Source organism: Phyllostomus hastatus, unplaced genomic scaffold (genome assembly GCF_019186645.2).
Source record: "Phyllostomus hastatus isolate PE091 unplaced genomic scaffold, TTU_PhHast_1.1 phas_contig_34, whole genome shotgun sequence".
NCBI classification, from domain to species: Eukaryota; Metazoa; Chordata; class Mammalia; order Chiroptera; family Phyllostomidae; genus Phyllostomus; species Phyllostomus hastatus.
The window spans coordinates 4,945,048-4,962,967 of NW_025333857.1; the positions used below are offsets into that span (position 1 = coordinate 4,945,048).

At 42.8% G+C, this 17,920-nt stretch overlaps 1 protein-coding gene across 3 annotated transcripts in view; it reads right to left on the reverse strand.

Moving 5' to 3' along the window:
• Positions 1–206: 206 nt before the first annotated feature.
• TEK (TEK receptor tyrosine kinase) overlaps positions 207–17,920 on the reverse strand; it is a 105,747-nt gene continuing 88,033 nt past the window's right edge. For all 3 annotated transcript variants that reach the window (XM_045840675.1, XM_045840674.1, XM_045840673.1), the window contains 9 exons: positions 16,656–16,866; positions 14,267–14,377; positions 12,017–12,207; positions 11,359–11,472; positions 6,373–6,443; positions 5,322–5,362; positions 3,727–3,823; positions 2,047–2,146; positions 207–1,220 (listed from right to left, as the gene is read on the reverse strand). In XM_045840675.1, coding sequence (XP_045696631.1) covers positions 1,146–1,220; positions 2,047–2,146; positions 3,727–3,823; positions 5,322–5,362; positions 6,373–6,443; positions 11,359–11,472; positions 12,017–12,207; positions 14,267–14,377; positions 16,656–16,866 — 1,011 coding nt within the window. In that variant the 3' untranslated portion in view covers positions 207–1,145. The remainder of the gene's footprint in view (positions 1,221–2,046; positions 2,147–3,726; positions 3,824–5,321; positions 5,363–6,372; positions 6,444–11,358; positions 11,473–12,016; positions 12,208–14,266; positions 14,378–16,655; positions 16,867–17,920) is intronic.

Here is a 17,920-nt window from a genome sequence, read left to right on the forward strand (position 1 = left end):
GTACAAGAAACTGGACTAGACTGTGGAACACTTCTAGAAGACATTTCTAACTGTGAGCTTGACACACCATGCCTGGTAGAGGACACTCAGCACCTGCTCTACCTGCATATGGCTGACAAGTTAGAATGATCATGTAAGGTGTTTTTCTTTAAAGTGCAGTGAAGACCTTTGGACACACCTATGAAACACATTCTTGGACAAACAAGTAGGTAGGCAAGACATTTATTCACTTACTGTATAAAATGATAAACGTGAACCCGTCAAAACTAAAAGTTTTTACAATGTGCAATACATTAGGGATGTTAATTTGACATGATAAATGTCACATGTCTCCCCATTATAACTCCGGGCCTCCTATTTTAATTTCTTCAAATACACAAATCAATGTTACCAGAGAAATAAAAACCAAATCCCATTAATTTATCTTTGAAGCTTATTTATATATACCTGAAAGACCTTAGGCATGTAAGGAATGAGATTTAAGTCTGTTTTCAGGGCTAACGCCCTGGACTGACCGGGCACTGGAGACATGTGACCGAAGCTGTGGAGTGCGCCAGTGAGAGTGGTGGCTCCCACCGCCGAGGGAGAGAACAGAGATAGGACAGTCTGGTTCACATCCCATGCGTTTTCAGTCTCTTTAATGTTAACCTGTGTCCTGTCAAGAGTCATGCAACTCCTCCACTTTTCTTACCTGTGCTATCAGGGTCAGTGTTAGGTTTGTTAACAATATTTTACTTCTACACAGCAAAACATTTTATAGCATTCAGTACAAAGGTAAATATCAAAAATATGTAGGACAATAATGAGTTATGCATTACAGTCATTGTACTTTCCCACCTTCCTTTAAAATCCACATATTTAGAAAAATATATTATTGCATATGAAACCACAAACAGGCATTCTGATTTCAGTACATTCTTACTCAAAACAGTATATACAGTTCTTTTTTAGAGTCAGAGTGTACTACAGATTCACACACAGGGGTCTTTGGGGTGAAAGCCCCAGGCATACAGCAATACATGTGCACTTCAGTTTTCTAGGTCGCCTCTTCCGGCAGAGGCGTGTTTGCTTCCTTGGCATCAAGGCATCAAGAGTCTCTCCTGCCGGTGAAGGGGAAACAGCATACACAGATGAAATGGTCTGTCCTAGGCAGCTTCTTCAGCAGAGCAGTCGATCCCCGCGTAGGTAAACTTCTCATAAAGCGTGGTATTCACGTAGGTCTAGGAGAACAAGAGTGGTTCAGAGAGACAGGCTGCCTTAGCGCTGCCTTCCTGGGGCCGTTACAGTAATGCTCTAGTGTCCTTAGCTTGTTTCAAATCAAACACTAGGTACTTAGGGGACATTTTTCTGTCCTCGGTTCCTCCTATATTTGACAACTGTCTTTCTGGAATGTAGCCCTTGACGTCTGCCAGTAAGATTTCATCCTCTCACTTTCCCCTGTTTCTGAACTTCTCTTTCTCATTGTCTCTCATCAGTGCCTCCCGAAGTGCCCAGCTCTCTAAGCTCCTTCCTGGGTCCACTTCTCAGCTTCCCATTTGATTGCACCCACGTCTCCAATTTAATCACCACTTGGGTTCTGATGACTTTCCAAATCTACTTCCCTAACCTCGATTAGTCTCTTAAACTCCAGATACACACAGCCAGCTACCTCCTAGAAATTTTTGTAGAATTCTTGACCCTCCCCATAGTAACCTGTGGACCACTCTCCGGTGCTCCCTGCCATGGGCCTGTGCCCTTGGGTGAGTCACTTTTACCTCTGAGTCTGTTGCCTCATCTATACAATTGAAGGGTGAGGCTACATGACTGACAAGATTTAAGATTCCAACTCAAGTAGCTAAATATATATGTTGTTCTGTGTGTGACTGTATCTCACATAAAGATCTTTTTTCCTCCAAAATTGTAACTTCCTCAAAGTTGGAGGTCATATCTTTTATGTCCCCATATACCTAGGGCTATGCCCAGAAGAACCTGTTGAATTGTATCGACTATTTTTAACAAGTACACATGAGGAATTTCAGTTAATGAGCCCCTGCTTGGTCTCCTTACCTTTCGTTCTTCTAACATCCTGTTTAAGGACACCAATATCTGGGCAAAGGAGGGCCTCTCATACGGCTTCTCCCTCCAGCACTGTCTCATTAGATCATACCTTTGAAAGCAAAGAGTTACAGAGTTAAGTGTATGGCTGTGCCGCACTCCTGGGCACGGCCAAGAGTAGGGTATGGAAACGAGGGGAAAATTTAGCCATTCGACATGTGGTTGTTAAGCTTAGCCAGCAGAAGACAGATGGATGGCACCAGGAAGTTTCTATTAGGCCTCCCACCTTTCTATCCAAGTCCCCTTTCTTCTCCCAGTAGATCTGGCGCACTCCCCCAGCCCCGCCCCCACCATATCATTCCTGCAGCATCTTGGTCTCAGCTATTCTGATCTTCTGGAAAGAACTAGGCTATGTTTCCAGGGCAGCATTTTCCTTGAGATACTATATCTCTCACAATATCAGCGTTTAATTTTTTAAAAAGTTGCTTCAAGCTCAAATTACTGGTCAAAATGCCACTTCTCGCATCTCCATCTCAGGGATTAGCATAGTAAATCTTGAGAAGCCTTGTCATTAAAAACAAACAAACAAAAAAACCTGTTTAACCGGGTTTATCATGACACGCCTCAAACATAATTGACACAGAACTCCTTTCTCCCAGTATTATTTATTCACATCTTGCATGTCCCATAAACATAGCTGCAGAACCACTGGTCTAAGGAAGCACTTTCTCAAATGTGGCCAGAACCGCCTGCATTATCAGAATGCAAACTCCTGGGACCCACACCAGACCTACTGAGTCAGAACGTGTGGGAGTGGGCTCAGGATTTCACATGCTGAGTGAGTGCCTCAGGGGAAGCTGTGCACAGAACACCATCACCCATTGGCCTCAGGTGTCACAGATTTCAGAAAAATTTGCACTTTAACAAAAGTTTCATAACTGAAAATTCTCACTCCTCATGGAGTGAATCTCAAAATGTAGACTTTTGGAGACTTGGTCCAGTAATGGTTCAGGTACATCCAGGGTTGCCCAGGATGGAGTAGGTTTGTGTCTCTTGTACCAGTAACAAAATTAGTAGCAACCTTAGTCTAATAATGAAGGTGCTTAGTCTAATAATGACATATTATTTACTTAACCTAGAGCCTTCCATTCTTCACAGTATGCCAATTAGGCAGATTCTCCATCAGCTAAGTTGTGGGAATTCTGGTATCACTAAAGTTAATTATTCTCTTCCTCAGAATAATTCTTACTCTGGAAAGTAATCTCTATAGAAGCAAAATTCCATGAAGAAAAATCTATCTTCCTTAAAGTAACAGCTCTGAAATTGCCACCCCATTTATTTACTCATCCATACATTGACTTATTCTTGAATAATTTCATCAATTTATTTCAGATCTATTCTGCTCACCTTCCTCATTTGTTCACCTTCCTCATATCAACCTTCACAAGAATCATCACCTGGACGTCTGTGCCTGGAAAGCCCATGTCCCTGCCCACTGCCTAACAGTCCTAGTTTAAAGAGCCCCTTCATGTGTGGCTTTTTTGTGATCTCCACGGCATGCACCTGCATGTGCATGGAGGTGTGCATGTGTGTGCATGAATCAGGTAATTTTCTTCATGAGAGTCAGTCTGTTCACAAAACACGAAGCAGGAAGATTAAGACCAAGTGGCCCTAGGAAGAGGCCTAACTTACACCTCATCATCACAGTTCAGGGGCTTCTCCAGCCTGTAGCCCTGCGGCAGCTTCTCGTAGAGCTCGGCACACGTCATCCCGCAGTAGGGGGTGCCGCCTGGAAGACAGGAAGTGGTGTTGCCCTCAGCCCCTCTGGTGCAGAATGCAAAGTTTTCTGCCCAGGGGCTCAGAAGGCAAAGATTAGGAGAACGAAGGGGTGCATGGGGTGCGCATCCAGCGTGATCTTCCTCTCTGAGCAAACCCACTGCACTCACTCTGCAGACAGCACTAAGGTGTGGCCATTCCTTCCACGGGAGATCCAGGCACCATGCCTGACTTACAGGGCTAGTTCTCTTCCCCAATCTGTCTACACACAGCACAGCCATTGTACCAATGACGTGTCTCTCTTTCCTAACTGGAAGTAGGTAGTTTTGTAATTCCTGTTCTAGCTACAATAGTTACTGTCCAATTTTAATTATACAATAAAAGCAATGCATATTTATTGTAGAAAACTTAGAAAATATAAAAAAGCATCAAGAAAAACTATAATAGCTTTTCTACCCTTCTGTGTAGCCCTTCCAGTTTTTTAAAGTGTTAATATTTTAAAACTGGGATCATAATGAATGTGCACCTTATTTTTTTTTTGGCATGCACATTTTCACAGGTTAATCAATAGCTTTCAAAATATATATTTTTTTATTTTTTATTATTATTTTTTAATCATTGTTCAAATACAGTTTTCTCCTTTTTACTCCCAATCCAATCCCCCCTCCCACCCTCCCCACTTCCCTCCCATTACCACCCTCCCCTTAGTCTATGACCATGTGTCCTTTAAGTTTGTTCCTGTGAACCCTTCCCACTGTCCCCTTAAATTCCCTCTTCTCTCCCCTCCGGTCACCATCAGCCTGTCCTCTATTTCAGTGTCTTTGGTTATATTTTGCTTGTTTTTTTGTTTTGTTATTTAGGTTCCTGTTAAAGGTGAGATCATATGGTATTTGTCTTTCACTGCCTGGCTTGTTTCGCTTAGCATAATGTTTTCCAGCTTAAAAGCTTCTGCACAGCTAAAGAAAACAGTATCAAAATTAAAAGAGAACCAACTGTATGGGAAAACATATTTGCCAATGACACCTCAGACAAGGGTTTAATCTCCAAAATATATAGAGAACTTACACGACTGCACTCTAAGAAGACAAGGAATCCAATTAAAAAGTGGCAAAGGACTTGAACAGACACTTCTCCAAGGAGGACTTACAGAAAATCCAAAGACACATGAAACGATGTTCAAAATGTAATTTTTTTCTTGGCTACATAATATATCACCTTAAAGTTGTAGAAATAAACTTGGAATAGCTCTATGACATCTTTGCATAAGCAGAGTCAATGAACTTATCATAAAGCTCATGGTCACCAGATGTACTATTTAATATGACATTAGATATAGAGAAACACAGGAAAAAAACACACTGATAGATAGAGACCCATAAGCTCTATTTCCAAGTCGCATCTGGTAGCACCATGTACAAATGGTCCCTCTGGGATTTTACAGTGAGGGAGCACAGAGAGGGCCCAGTGCCTTTGCCAAGAGCCTTACCTGGGAGAGAGACATGGATACTCACCTAAGCTAACAATCTCCCAGAGTAACACTCCATAGGACCATCTGTGGATGGGAAATAGGGACACCAATAATCAGCAGGCATTAAAAAGGTGAAACAATCATGGTCTGCCCCAAAAGCGAAGATGACTGATCTTTGTCAGAAAAGAAAATGTTAAATGTCTGCTCGCTGGGATAGGACCATCATGCAGCATGTATTTCTCTTCTCTAGGCCCAAGGGAGGATTTTAGCAGGGAAACAGTGTTAGTTTTCTAAAGCCCCCACTTACTTTAGGTAGGGAATGCAAGGTGGTTACTATGGAAAGCAGGTGACACTCTAGGCCAAACAGATTCCTCCCATCTCTGCCACCTGATACTCATGTGACCCGGGAAAAGTTACTGAACTCCTGAGGATTCTTAGTATATTGTTCTAAAAACAAGGACAATTTCCACCTCAAAGCGATGTGATGCAGAGATGTGAGAGAGCAGATCAAAGGCACTGTGCACACCGTGAGGAGACAGCCATTACCAGCATCCTCCTCATCCCTCTAGTATAAGAGAAGCCCCTGGACAAGTCCCCTCAACCTTCTGGGCCTCAGTTTTCCCTCCTGGAAATAGGGCATGTGAGCAAGATGGCCTAAGTGTCAATCCCAACCCTTCCTTTCACCGTCAGCCTGAGCCTTGGCACTGTAGGCCAGAAGAAGAGATGGTCTCCCTGTCTCACCTTCCTATCACCTCTGACCCTCAGCAGCTGTCTGGCTGCCTCCTCTGACCTCTGACCTTAGTACCAAGCACTGAGTGCAGTCTGGGGAGTGGAGCCAGGAAGGCCAGCACAGCCCTTGCCCCTCAAGAGATCAAGCCATCACCAATGATGTTGCTCCTTGACAAGCAGAAGGACACCCAGAGCCTGCCACCCCTGATTCACACCATGAAAATTGTCCACACTGTGGCTTCATTCTATGGATTTATTTCCTGGGCTTATTGATTAGCTTTGTTCTCAGAAGGACATAATCATCTGTCAGATGTATATTTTTCTGGGGAAAAAAGGAAAAACCCTCAATCATGAGGCTTACTCACACATCACTGTTGGTTGTATATACGCTGTAATTTAGGGACTCAATTGCCATCCAGCGCACCGGGAGCCTTCCCTGGAGAAAAAGTGAGATTCCACTTAGGTGGGGCAGGGCCCCTTCACGAGGCTGGAAGCTCACCCAAGGCTGTGGCTCACTCAGGTCCACAGGGCACCCTATTTGGACTTCCCCAGACATAAGGAATGACTGACTCAGGAGCTGATGTTTTGTATAAGTTCCAACTACAAGTGTATTTTCAAATCCAAAGACATGCAAATAATGTAAGTCCTACTTACCTCAAGGGGTCCTACTGCAGTTTACATAGAGAAAAGTGTATGTGTGTGAGTGTGAATGTATGTGTGTACTCAGTCATTCATTTATTTTTTGATGCACTTTGTGGCTCTCAGAGAAACTGAGAGGTCTGAAAGGGGAGACAAAGGCATAGAAACCAAGAATCAAACTGTAATGTGGGAAAGGCTCAGGTGGTGTGAGGAGAACAACCATGCCTGGAGGAGGTAGGGGAAGAATTTCCAGGGGAGGGGACATTTGAGCTTGGTTCTCTGAGATGTGTAGGTGTCAGCAGGTGGGGTGGGGAAGAGAGAGCCTGGCAGGCCAAAGGGAACAAGGTGTATACATACCACCAGGAGAGGGAAGCTTCTCGCCAATGAGTTTACAGTGGGTTTGGAGATGGGATGAGAGACACATCCTTTGTGTGCCTGTCCCTGACTCCCTCTAGGTTGTCCCCATTTTTTGGCTAATTGAGTCCAGTCTGGGAAGAGTGAGATGTGGACTGGACATAGGGGAATGTGACTTCTGAGTTTTATTCCTAATTTCCTCAAATTCACTATGATTTTGGGCTCCCTTCCTATCGACACACCCCAGGGATCCTAAGAACCTTATTGAGAGACAGAGACCTCCTTCTCAGGGATTTGTCCAGGTGCTAAAAGTGGCATTTCGGCAACATTCACCAGTGGATGGGACGAGATCAGGCACGTTTAGGGGATCTTTCTCAGCCCCCTGAAACTGGAGTAGGCATTCTCACAGACCATCCATCCATGAGAGCAGCCCTGCCCCACCCCTGGGATTATGCTCAAACACTCAATTCTCTCCCAGTTTCTTGTGAAGTGGTAGGGATGTGAAGTTGACCATAAATCCCAAATGGTAATTCCATACTTTAAGGCTCACTTATGAAAGTGTCCTTTCTCACATCTACCACTTCAATATTCTCAACATTCCCACCTTGTTTCACTGTTCATCCACCCCACCCACATCCCCCACCTGTCATTGTAGTTCTCTATTCCCCTTCCCAGCTAAAGAGTGGAAAGAGTGGTCTACATTCTCTGTTTTGTCTTTGCTTTCCCTTACCTGCTGGTTCCTGACCTCATACCTCCTAATTACTAATTTCCAGGTGCACCTTTTCATTGTTTTCTTATTTTGGGTGTGTCCACTTCCATCTGTTCCTTCTGCTATCACCTACTGCTATCTGGCCACCATTATCTCTTACCTGATGACCACCACCTTTTAACTGACCTTCCTGCCTCAGTTTCCCTCGCTAATGATCTGTTCTCTGCACCACAATCAGAATGATCACTCTAAATGACAAATCCAACCACACGGTTCCTTTTCTTAAAGTGCTTTAATGTCCCTATTGTCGCAAGATCCCAAATCCTTAGCTTAGTTCAAAATCCCTAGCTGGAATTTAAGGTTCTTCAAGAAGACCTTATCCCTGCTTCCTCCTCCAACTTTGAATTTTTAACAATCCTTTTTTTTTTCACATGACACTCCAGCCATATTGAATTACCTAACTACTGAGTGCTTCATACTTTCCTTTACATCTAGGCTTTTATACATACTGCACCCTTCAGATCATCCAATCCATTCTCACATCCCCACTATTTAACACCTGCTGTAAAACTCAGGAATTAGTCTCCTCCAGGGAGCCTTCCATGTCTTCCCACATGCTCAATTTGGTGTGCTTTCTCTGTGTTTCTGTGGCATCTGTTTTCCTGGCCCTCAGCACTTGTTACCTGTTACAACTGTTTACTACGTGTTTATCTGTGAGCTCCTCGAAGGCGGAGACTGGGTCTGGCTTATTTACCTCCAAACTTCATAGTAAACATTGTAATAAAATAAACTAGTTATGAAGGGATGCAGAACCAATACACATATGATATTTTAATCAGTAAAAATAAAACTCCAAATCACTTAGTACATTAGTTTGCAACAGTTCCCATATTAGAATCACCTGGAATGAAAATAAAAAAACTGATACAGAAGCCCCACCAGAACTACTGAATCAGAATAACTAAGCAGTAGGGTTTGGCATCTGTGTTTTTTATAAGTTCCCCAGATGATTCTGAAGTACAATGAGAGTTGAAAATCTCTGACTTAAACAATAGGACAGAGAAGGTGGCCACTCTGCCCTCTGGTGACGTCTTTGTACACTGCACCCTTCTTGCAGGGAGCTAGCTCCTCTCCAATCCCTCCCTGTACCTTTCCTCCTCAGACCCCATGCCACCAGGGAACACTACCCTGCCATTAGGAAATAGAGTGAAGCCCTGAACCCAATGCTTTGTTCCTCTAGAATTCCTCTTAACTTCCCCAAGACTACATAAATCCCTGCCCTTTTTGAAATGCCAAGCAAACCAGCATTTGCCTTGGGGATTTGAAAGCATCCAAACAAGATGTGTAGGTTGTGGGCATAAATTGTGTTCCTTCCTCCATCCCTTCATCGAGGGCACCACATCACCCAAGTGCAGGAGTGAGGCAAGGAAACAGATTCTGTAAAGGATACAGGAGGCTTCCAGGTGGCACAGGAGGAGGGGGACAGCCAGAGGGGAGGGGTGAGTGGTGGGTCCTGCTTCTTTAAGACCAGCCCAGCAGAGAAACATCTGCTTTGAGTGGGGCAAATTCTGAAAATCTTAGGGAACAACTATGGTCTGGGGACTAACCCTCAGGAAGAAGCCCATGGCTTCAGAAAGTGTCCCTGTTGATAAGCACCCACAGCCAGGCTGTGAGGTGTCTCTAAGAGCCAAAGGGACCCCACTTCAAACCCTTATCAAGAAAGGGAGTGGAAAGGTCCAAAATGGTTAAATTCACTGTGATTGTAACTGTAAAACTGCATATGCTTGCGGAAAGCACTAAGTAAAAAAATGAAAAAAAATGTGTCAAGGTAGTGAACTATGGGTCATTTCCTTTTCAAAACATTCTTGAATATTGTTTCTGTGTTATCTTGTCAGCCAGTAAAATAAGTATATTGAAAAGAAAGGAAACCTGAATTTGAGGATAAATACAGATCCTGAGCCTTTTGGAGGCAATTTGGGAACCACAAAGTAAAAGGGGCCTCTATATCGTGAAAACTGGCATAGTCCTGGGAAAACTGAGCCCAGGTAATGTTTATAAGACCTAGAAAAGGGTGAGATAGCCCCTGGAGTGGGCCCGTGAACACAAGGAAAGGCTACAGGAATTGTCAACCCGAGGCCCCACATTTGCCCACGGCTCAGGGAAATCAGATGTGGTGGCATACTGCTGGTGAGACAAGCTGAGAATGTTCTTCATTTATCTTTTTGAGCCTCTCCTAGATAAGACTGAAGTTTCTCTTCAGCACTCCCCAAACCAATGTGCCTGCCCCCTGTGCCAGTCAATGCCAGCCCACAGGGGAGCCTGGAGAACAAAAAAATAGACGCTGTGCTCATATGAAGAGCCCAGCCCTATCTAAGCCAGACCAGCAGCAGTTTGGGGAGCCATACTTTTCATCAGCGTGTGCTCCCTTGATGCATCATCAAGCTCCACCACCTTGTTTTTAGTAACCCCCCTTTTGAATCTGTTTCCTCTCTGCTCTTGATTCCAACCTGAATAGGGGCCAGGACCCCTTTGCTGGTGACACTGCCACAGTACGAATGTCCAAGGTGTGGCATTTCGAGGGCTTTATGATTCCAGGGTGGGCAACAAAAGCAGGATGAGTTCAGTTTCTCTCTTCTGCTAACACTGGTTAGGTTTTTCCAGGATCTTAGACTTGAGATACAATATTATCATTTGGAGACTAGGTATCATTAGGTAAAAGTGAATTTTGATAGCTTTGTGCTTAAACGGAGAGTGAGGGAACTTTTGGCAAAGAGGGAGTCTTATGCACGCCTTTAGAAGTTCTGCGTTTTTCCCTAGGGCCTCCTTGTGATTTAGGAGTCTCATTAATTTACTTCCCTTATATTTGGAAAGTATGCTAAATGTCTTTTTTGCCCTTTTTATATTTGCTGTGTGTAGAAAGAAATAGTGGGAACTCCTCAGAAGTTTCTTTATTTCTGTTTAAAAAAAATTAATACTCACATTATCCATTCCTTGGGTTTCTCCCTCTAGTCTTTTTTTCTGTCTAACTTTTTTTAAAAAAATCATTTTGTGTTATAATTTCCTATTACCTTCTACCCTGCTTATACTCCCTTCCCCTCCTGCAATCACCATACTGGTGTCCATGTTCATAAGTCCTTTTTCTTTTTTCCTTAATCCCTCCACCCCTCACCCCGACCCTCAGAGATGTCAGTCTGCTCTCCATCTATGAGCCTGCCTCTATTTTGCTTGTTAGTTTATTTTGTTCATTAGATTCCACATGTGAGTGAAATCATATGGTCCTTGTCTTTCTCTGACTGGCTTATTTCACTTAGCATACTGTATTGCAGCGTTATTTACAATGGACTCCTCAGAGGTTTCTGAGTGAGACACATTAGGGTCTGGCCTGGATCCAGACCTGAGCCCCTGCTCCACAAGGCTTGCACAGGCAAGTGCTTGACCAGATATCACAGTAGCTTCTCTGCTGGTAATATGGACCCTCCAGTCATTTTAGGAATCAAAACCCAGAAAGGATGTTTGCTGGGCCAGGACAGTATCTACCAGGATCACGGTCAGATGCCTCAGTCCCCACAGAACAGTGGTCGCAGAGAGCCACACCAGGACAGGCGGAGTGCCTTGGAAAGGATGCTGTTGGTGTCTGGTTGGAACTTACCATCGTCTTTTTCACATAAACTTCTTGACCTCGGGACAATCCAAAATCTGCTATTTTGGCAACATAGTTCTCACCAACTAAAATGTTCCTGGCAGCCAGATCCCTGTGAATAAACTGAAATTTTAAAAAACATCATGTATTTTCAGCTTATTTACATTTTTTACTTCATTTTGTTAGCACCATACCCTAGGGACAAACATTTTGGGAAACAGAGATGAGAGGATAGTATGAAAATGAGTTTTTTAAAGTCACCAGAATCCAGTTCCCTTAAAGTTGCTCTCTAAAACATCAGTTAGTGCATCCTGACAAATCTTGGGAGAGGTATTTCAAAAACAAAACAAAACAAAAAACAAACAAATGAAAAAGTCATTAAATTTTCCTGCTGCCATGCAAATCATCTGCTATTGAGCATTATTTCGACTAAGATGGGTTAAGGCACCTCATCAAATACATATGATGAGATTTACTACATAAACATATTGTGTTGATCATTAACGTCTATATAAATAGATGGAATTATTAACAAAGATTAAAATGAGGGAGATTGTAAGAGGAATTAAAGAAGAGAAGTTGACTGAAAAAAATATATACAAATTTAAAGTGACTTTAGAGAGAATTTCAAAGGAAAGATGTCCAAAGCAGCTTCCTCATCACAAACCTGTTTTTGGCTCAAGTAGTCCATACCCCGCGCCACATCCGCAGCGAAGTGAAGCAGCTGCTGGGAAGAGAGCGTTGAGGCTGTGCTGTTGGCGATGGCAAAGGCCGGGTCCGTCTCCAGCACTCGGCTCTTGCGCAGGAAGTCCAGGAGGTTCCCATGGGGAGCGTACTCAATGGCCAGGTACAGGTAGCCTGTGGGGAGGAGAGACGCCACCTAACCAGTAGACCCAAAACACTTTGAAATTACTGGTGTGCTATGGTCCTTGGGAATGGCTTATAAAACGCCATTTCATCTAAAAGTAACTTATCCATTTGCACCAACCTCAAGAATGCTGGGGACAGTAGGGAGTTCAGTAACCCCCTCTGTAGTACTTGAAGGGTGTCCTACTTGGACTCAAGGTTCCCCTCTTTCCCACTCCCCTCCCCTTTCCCACCAAATGTGGACTAACACAAAAAGCTTCCTGAATGCATTTACCTACTCCGTACTGACAGACGCAGAAAATCAAAGCATTTGCTTTCAGGGGATCTAATAAGACAGCCAGTCCATGTCATCTTACAGTGTTTTTTATTCACTACTGAATCAGAACCAAATATGAGTCAGCCGTGCTCTCTCTACTTTTCTTGAGGTTATTTAAAAAATAAAAAAAATGAATAAAAACAACAAAACAAACAATGATTACATGTCCATAGCTGAAGAATCCACATAGGTAACTTCTCTCTCCTGCCTTCTGCTCTGCCTTACAGCCCACACTAAGTCACCACACCCCGATTAGGTCACTGGGCAGCAGAATCCAGGGTCAGCAATGCTCACAGGAGCCGGAATACTCAAACTCTCAGGAACAAATAAAACAATAGTTTTTAAACACATTTTGATCCATTGTCTTATTTTTATTACAAATTGTTTTTTTTTCTTTCAATAAAATGGAATCTTTTTTTGGATAAAACATTGATCTTTAGAGCCAGTGAGAAGTAGAATGGTTTTACTATCTTTTAAAGGTAAATTATTTTATATACCATTTTGTAAATTTAAAATGTTGAATGATTTTGAACTTAAAAGATATCCTAAGAAACTGAAATTCTGGCCTAAACAACAAAAATCTTCTCGCACTGAATCCTACTGTACTGTAAGCCTGTGCTTTCTCATTTATTTACTGAAATAGAAATTTTAAGAACCAACCAATTATATCTTAATGTGATGATTGAGCAAAATTTTAAAAAGATATATATTTTTCTATTTAGTTATTATTTTTTTAACTTTCATTTCTTGCTGCCCCATGCTGATTCCTGTTTTCAGGAAAGGACTCCAAAATAAATGTCATTACTTCATTATTTAATGTAAGAGACATGATCTGACTTTCAGAATTACACCCTTATTAGATCACAGAATGATATATTGTTTGCCTTACCAGTATTTTTAGTTTAATAAATTGAGGAAAAGGAAATAGTCTCTTTTCTATTGTTGGTTTTGTGCTGTAAAGTCAACAAGAGGTTGTCAAGTTTGTAAATAATTACTTTGTGGAGCTTTTTTGCAGGGGAAACTTTTCCATGAGAAATTAAGTTTAAGCATAGATTCCAAAGTACAAACCCAGGTTACATGCAGAGGTAAATCTCTCAATAAATACTTCAATTAATAACATATTAAATACTCAATAGATGTACTCAATAAATATTTGAATTAATAATACAAGTTGAACTTTAAGAATATGTACAACATAGGATAGTTGTAAAACCTAATGTAATAGTATGGGAAATTGGGCAAGTTGGAAAAAATAAACCTCTATCAGATATAAGCATATTATTATTTTCCCTAAGTATTATGGTAAATGCTTTCATATTACAGTAGATTGTTGGCATTAATGGATTTAAAATTCAGAATATCAACTGCTTGAGTCTGGTAGGAAAATGAAAGGAGAGACAATTAAAAAGAACTAATGCTCTTCCTGTCTGTGTAGTAGTGGTGGCTGAGCAAACCTCTGGATTAGCAAGCACAGGGCAAGTGGGAGCCGGGGCAGCTTTGGGCAGTGATGGCTGAACCATATCAGAGGGCCAATGATACAGACGTAGATCCTACCTCCAAAACAATGCTGAACCTCAGCAGGATCTATAAATGAGACTAGTCATTCAGATTGAAACTGTAACTTTAAAAAGTAGGTAATATTCTTAAGGTTATCATCTTTCCTAATTCCAATATGGAATATGCCTGTTTCAAATAAAAAAATCTGTTAGGAAATATACGAAAAGAGCATCTTACCACGATGTTCGCATGCTCCCAAGAGATTAATGATGTTTGGGTGGTGTCCAAGTTTGCAGAGAACCTCCAGTTCTCCTGCGAAGTCCCTGTGGTCATCTTTGGAGGCATATTCTGGGAAGGAAGTCAAGAGTTATGATCCCTGTCTATTATTCTTCAGAAACAACTAACTCTTCCTCCTCCCTGGGATTGTCAAGCACACTCAGACACTATTAGATCTGGAAAACTGCATAGAAATCAGAGATTTCTACACTAAGAAAGCATATTATCCCTATTGACACTTTGGGCTAGTACTTCTGTGTTTGCGGGGGCTATCCTAGGCATAGTAGGATGTTTAGCAGCATGTCTAACTTCCACTCACTAGACACGAACAGCCCAACCAAAAAATGTACCCATACAAATGCCCCTCACCAGGGGGCAAAACATCCCTGGTTAAGAACCATTGCTCTGAAATTTTCTTGTTGAAGCTCTCAAATACCCCGAGAAATCATTGGTAGTGATGGAGCTGCTTCTACTCTTGACTCTAGCTCTGCCAACTCAATCTACCATCCCAAGACAAATATACTGAGGAATAGGACCAAATTGTATGTAAGTCTCACCAATCACACACATACACACCACACTTCACTTGATGATTTTAACTTGCTTGCTTTTTCACAAACCAGTCTTGTGAAAAAACTCAACTCCCAGTGGCATTTTTATAGAAGTTGCTTGGTAGTCAGGAAACTGACTTGCATTTGTTTCTTTGCATCCTGTCTCTCCACTGGCACTTTGATGGGAGGGAGAATCGCCAGGCACCAACCAGAGGGAAGGCTCTTTGACTGATGCACAACCTGACCAGCTTTGAGTTGGTAACAGTGTGCTATTGTGGTTTTTCAGAAAATAACACAGGGGTGCTAGTGTCCGTGTGCATAAAAATTATGAGCCTGGTTCACAATGGCTGAGGATACCTGTAAGACTAACTAGCAGGCAATCCTCTTCATACCACAGTGGACTGAGATCAATGCTTGTGAGCATTTCAAAAGTGACATTCTCTACAATGAGGTTGCCCCTTACTTGAGGAACTGCCCTCATTTGGATGTATCACTCCTCTGGCAGAAATTTTATATCCTGGTGCCATTAAGTGGTTTTACCTCCTCACAAGGGCATGACACAGACAGTCAGGCTCAGGTTGGACCCTAGTACAAACTGATTTTACCAGGTTCTATACCCTCTCTCCTCTAACTATCCTTACTGCTCCCCCAAACTTCTTGTGACTAAGGTAGCAAAACAAAAAAAAAAAAAGGATTTCTGCCTACTAAGCAAGGGGTGTATGTGTACATACTAAAACACTACCTCTGAGCATAGCTAATATTTTGCTTATTTTTTGTTTGTTCTCTAACACGGTGTTTTCTAACAATGCAGGGAGCAGCAGTGATTGAATAAGATTTAGGGTTAATTCTCATCTGAGGCTCAGTACTACCATCAAAAAGAAGGAAAACCAATGGGTGACCTTGGAGAGCCTCATTATGGAGCAGCCCAATAGTCAGGTTCCTGGCTCTAAAACCCCTGCCCCTGAGTGATGCCATGAGAGTGCAGCTTCACAATCCAGTCTTCTATAAACTGTCATTTCACACAGGAGACAGTACTATTGCCAGGGAACTAGTCAGTTTGCTTTCTTAGAAGTTTATTATCCAATCTTGTTCAATGGATAAGCACCAAGCAGTCTTAAGAGGAAAACAATTGAAAAAGATTTAGTTCTTATGATCTCAGATCAGTGGGTTTCAAACCTAAGTGTACAGAAGAGTCACTGAGAAAGCTTAAGAACACAGATGCTCATGGACCACCTCAGAATTCACAGGCAGTGGGACTGGACATGGGAAAAGCCCAAGGAGATGCATTTCTCACACTGTGTCCAGCAATGTTGATGTAGATAATCCATGAAGACACTGGTTTGAAAAGTTTGATTTCCATACCCTCAGCATCAGTAGCACATGGGAACTGATTCAAAATGCATATTCTCTGGCCTTGCATCAGACTTACTGAATCAGAAACTGTGGGGTGGGGCCCAAGAATCTGTTTTTAAACAAGTCTTCCAGGTGGTTCTGGTGCCTGCTGAATTTTGAGAACCACTGCAGTGAGTTAGCAGTGTGTGGTTGAGAATCTGTATTCTCACGTCCCAAGGAATCAGTACAGTGGGGCTGAAATAGCTCATGCCTTCATGTTTACATCCCAACCCTATCACAGGCTGACCTCAAAGGAAATATCACATTCAGTTGCATGTAAGGTCTGTATCTGACCACGTGCCAATGTTTTGCTTAAAGAATGCAAGACCACAGAGGAAAGATTCAGCAGGAAGTCAAGTTTTCTCCCCACCCTGCTGAAGTGCTGACTCATTTGGCCACACACTGACCTTTCATCCTTTTGATGGCAGCGTCCATCCGTAGCCCGTCCTTCTTGATACGCGCCTTGAGAACCTGGCCAAAATTACCCTCCCCAATCACATCTTGAAATTTGATGTCATTCCAGTCCAGCACTGGATAGATTGTAGGATCTGGGTTGTTTTTGGCCTTCCTGTTCAGGGCCAGAGTTCCTGAGTTGAACTGTACAGCTGGTTCTTCCCTCTACAAAAAGATGTTTTCCAAAAGAAAAAAAAAAGATGTTTTCCATGTCAGGATTTTTTAATCACACTAAGGAACTTAGTACCTCCTGGTTGTATCCATACCAGGTGAAGAGAGAAATGTGTTTAATTCTAGAATGGAGGGGGGGAATAGGTGTCGTCCGACAAACTCATTCTAATGAGCTGGCTGTCCACAGAGGTGCATGGGCACAGCTCCAGGCCCCGGTGGGGAGCACGCCACACCTGATTAACAATGTCTACAGAGTGAGGGGGACCAAGGATGATGCATCCTTGAGTGAGTTTCTACTCTGCTGTGGGACGAGCAAGTGTTCAGTCCCAACTCGAAAAGATCTCGAAGATTCTCTCTGGGCAGTCACAGGATGCACCTCAGGGAGAGCTCCCCCTTGGTTCTTTAATGGCTCTCACTCACCCCCTCCCGCTTGTCTTAAAGTTCAGAATCTCTCAGGCCCACTCAGGGGCAGACTCTGGCCCCCAGATGACTGATGCTTAGGATAAATCCCAGCACAGTGTCTCCTTTGCTGTGAGTTTTGGTAGCTGCTGACTGCACCGTGACGAGTGCCAGCACTGCCGACCCCCTTGCTGGCCCTTCCCCTTCAGGCACAGCCTGTATTGAGTCAGCTCTGGCACAAAGTCAGATAACAAAGCTCCCCTGTCCCCCAGTGAGCAGAATTTCACAGAGTCTCAAACCATAGGCTAGAGTCATGTTCCAGCCATATAATACCAAAGAACTCCAATGGGATGCCTTTTGGCAAGGTATGATTTGTAGACCTTTGTTACTGGTGGAAATTCCTAGATGAAAGAAAGAGACCATGCCAAGTTCTATGAACTGTGACTGCACACCAAGGGGTATGCAGGAATGGGACATACACACATGTACACATAACTCTTACACATATGAGGAGTGGTAAAATCGAGGAAGATATTAGAAGATATGAGAACAGGAAATAGAAAATATGGGGGAAACTTGTGCAAACTTGTACAATATGTCTAGTGCAACACACCATTACCTATCACACTGAGGTCTGATTACCCTCATG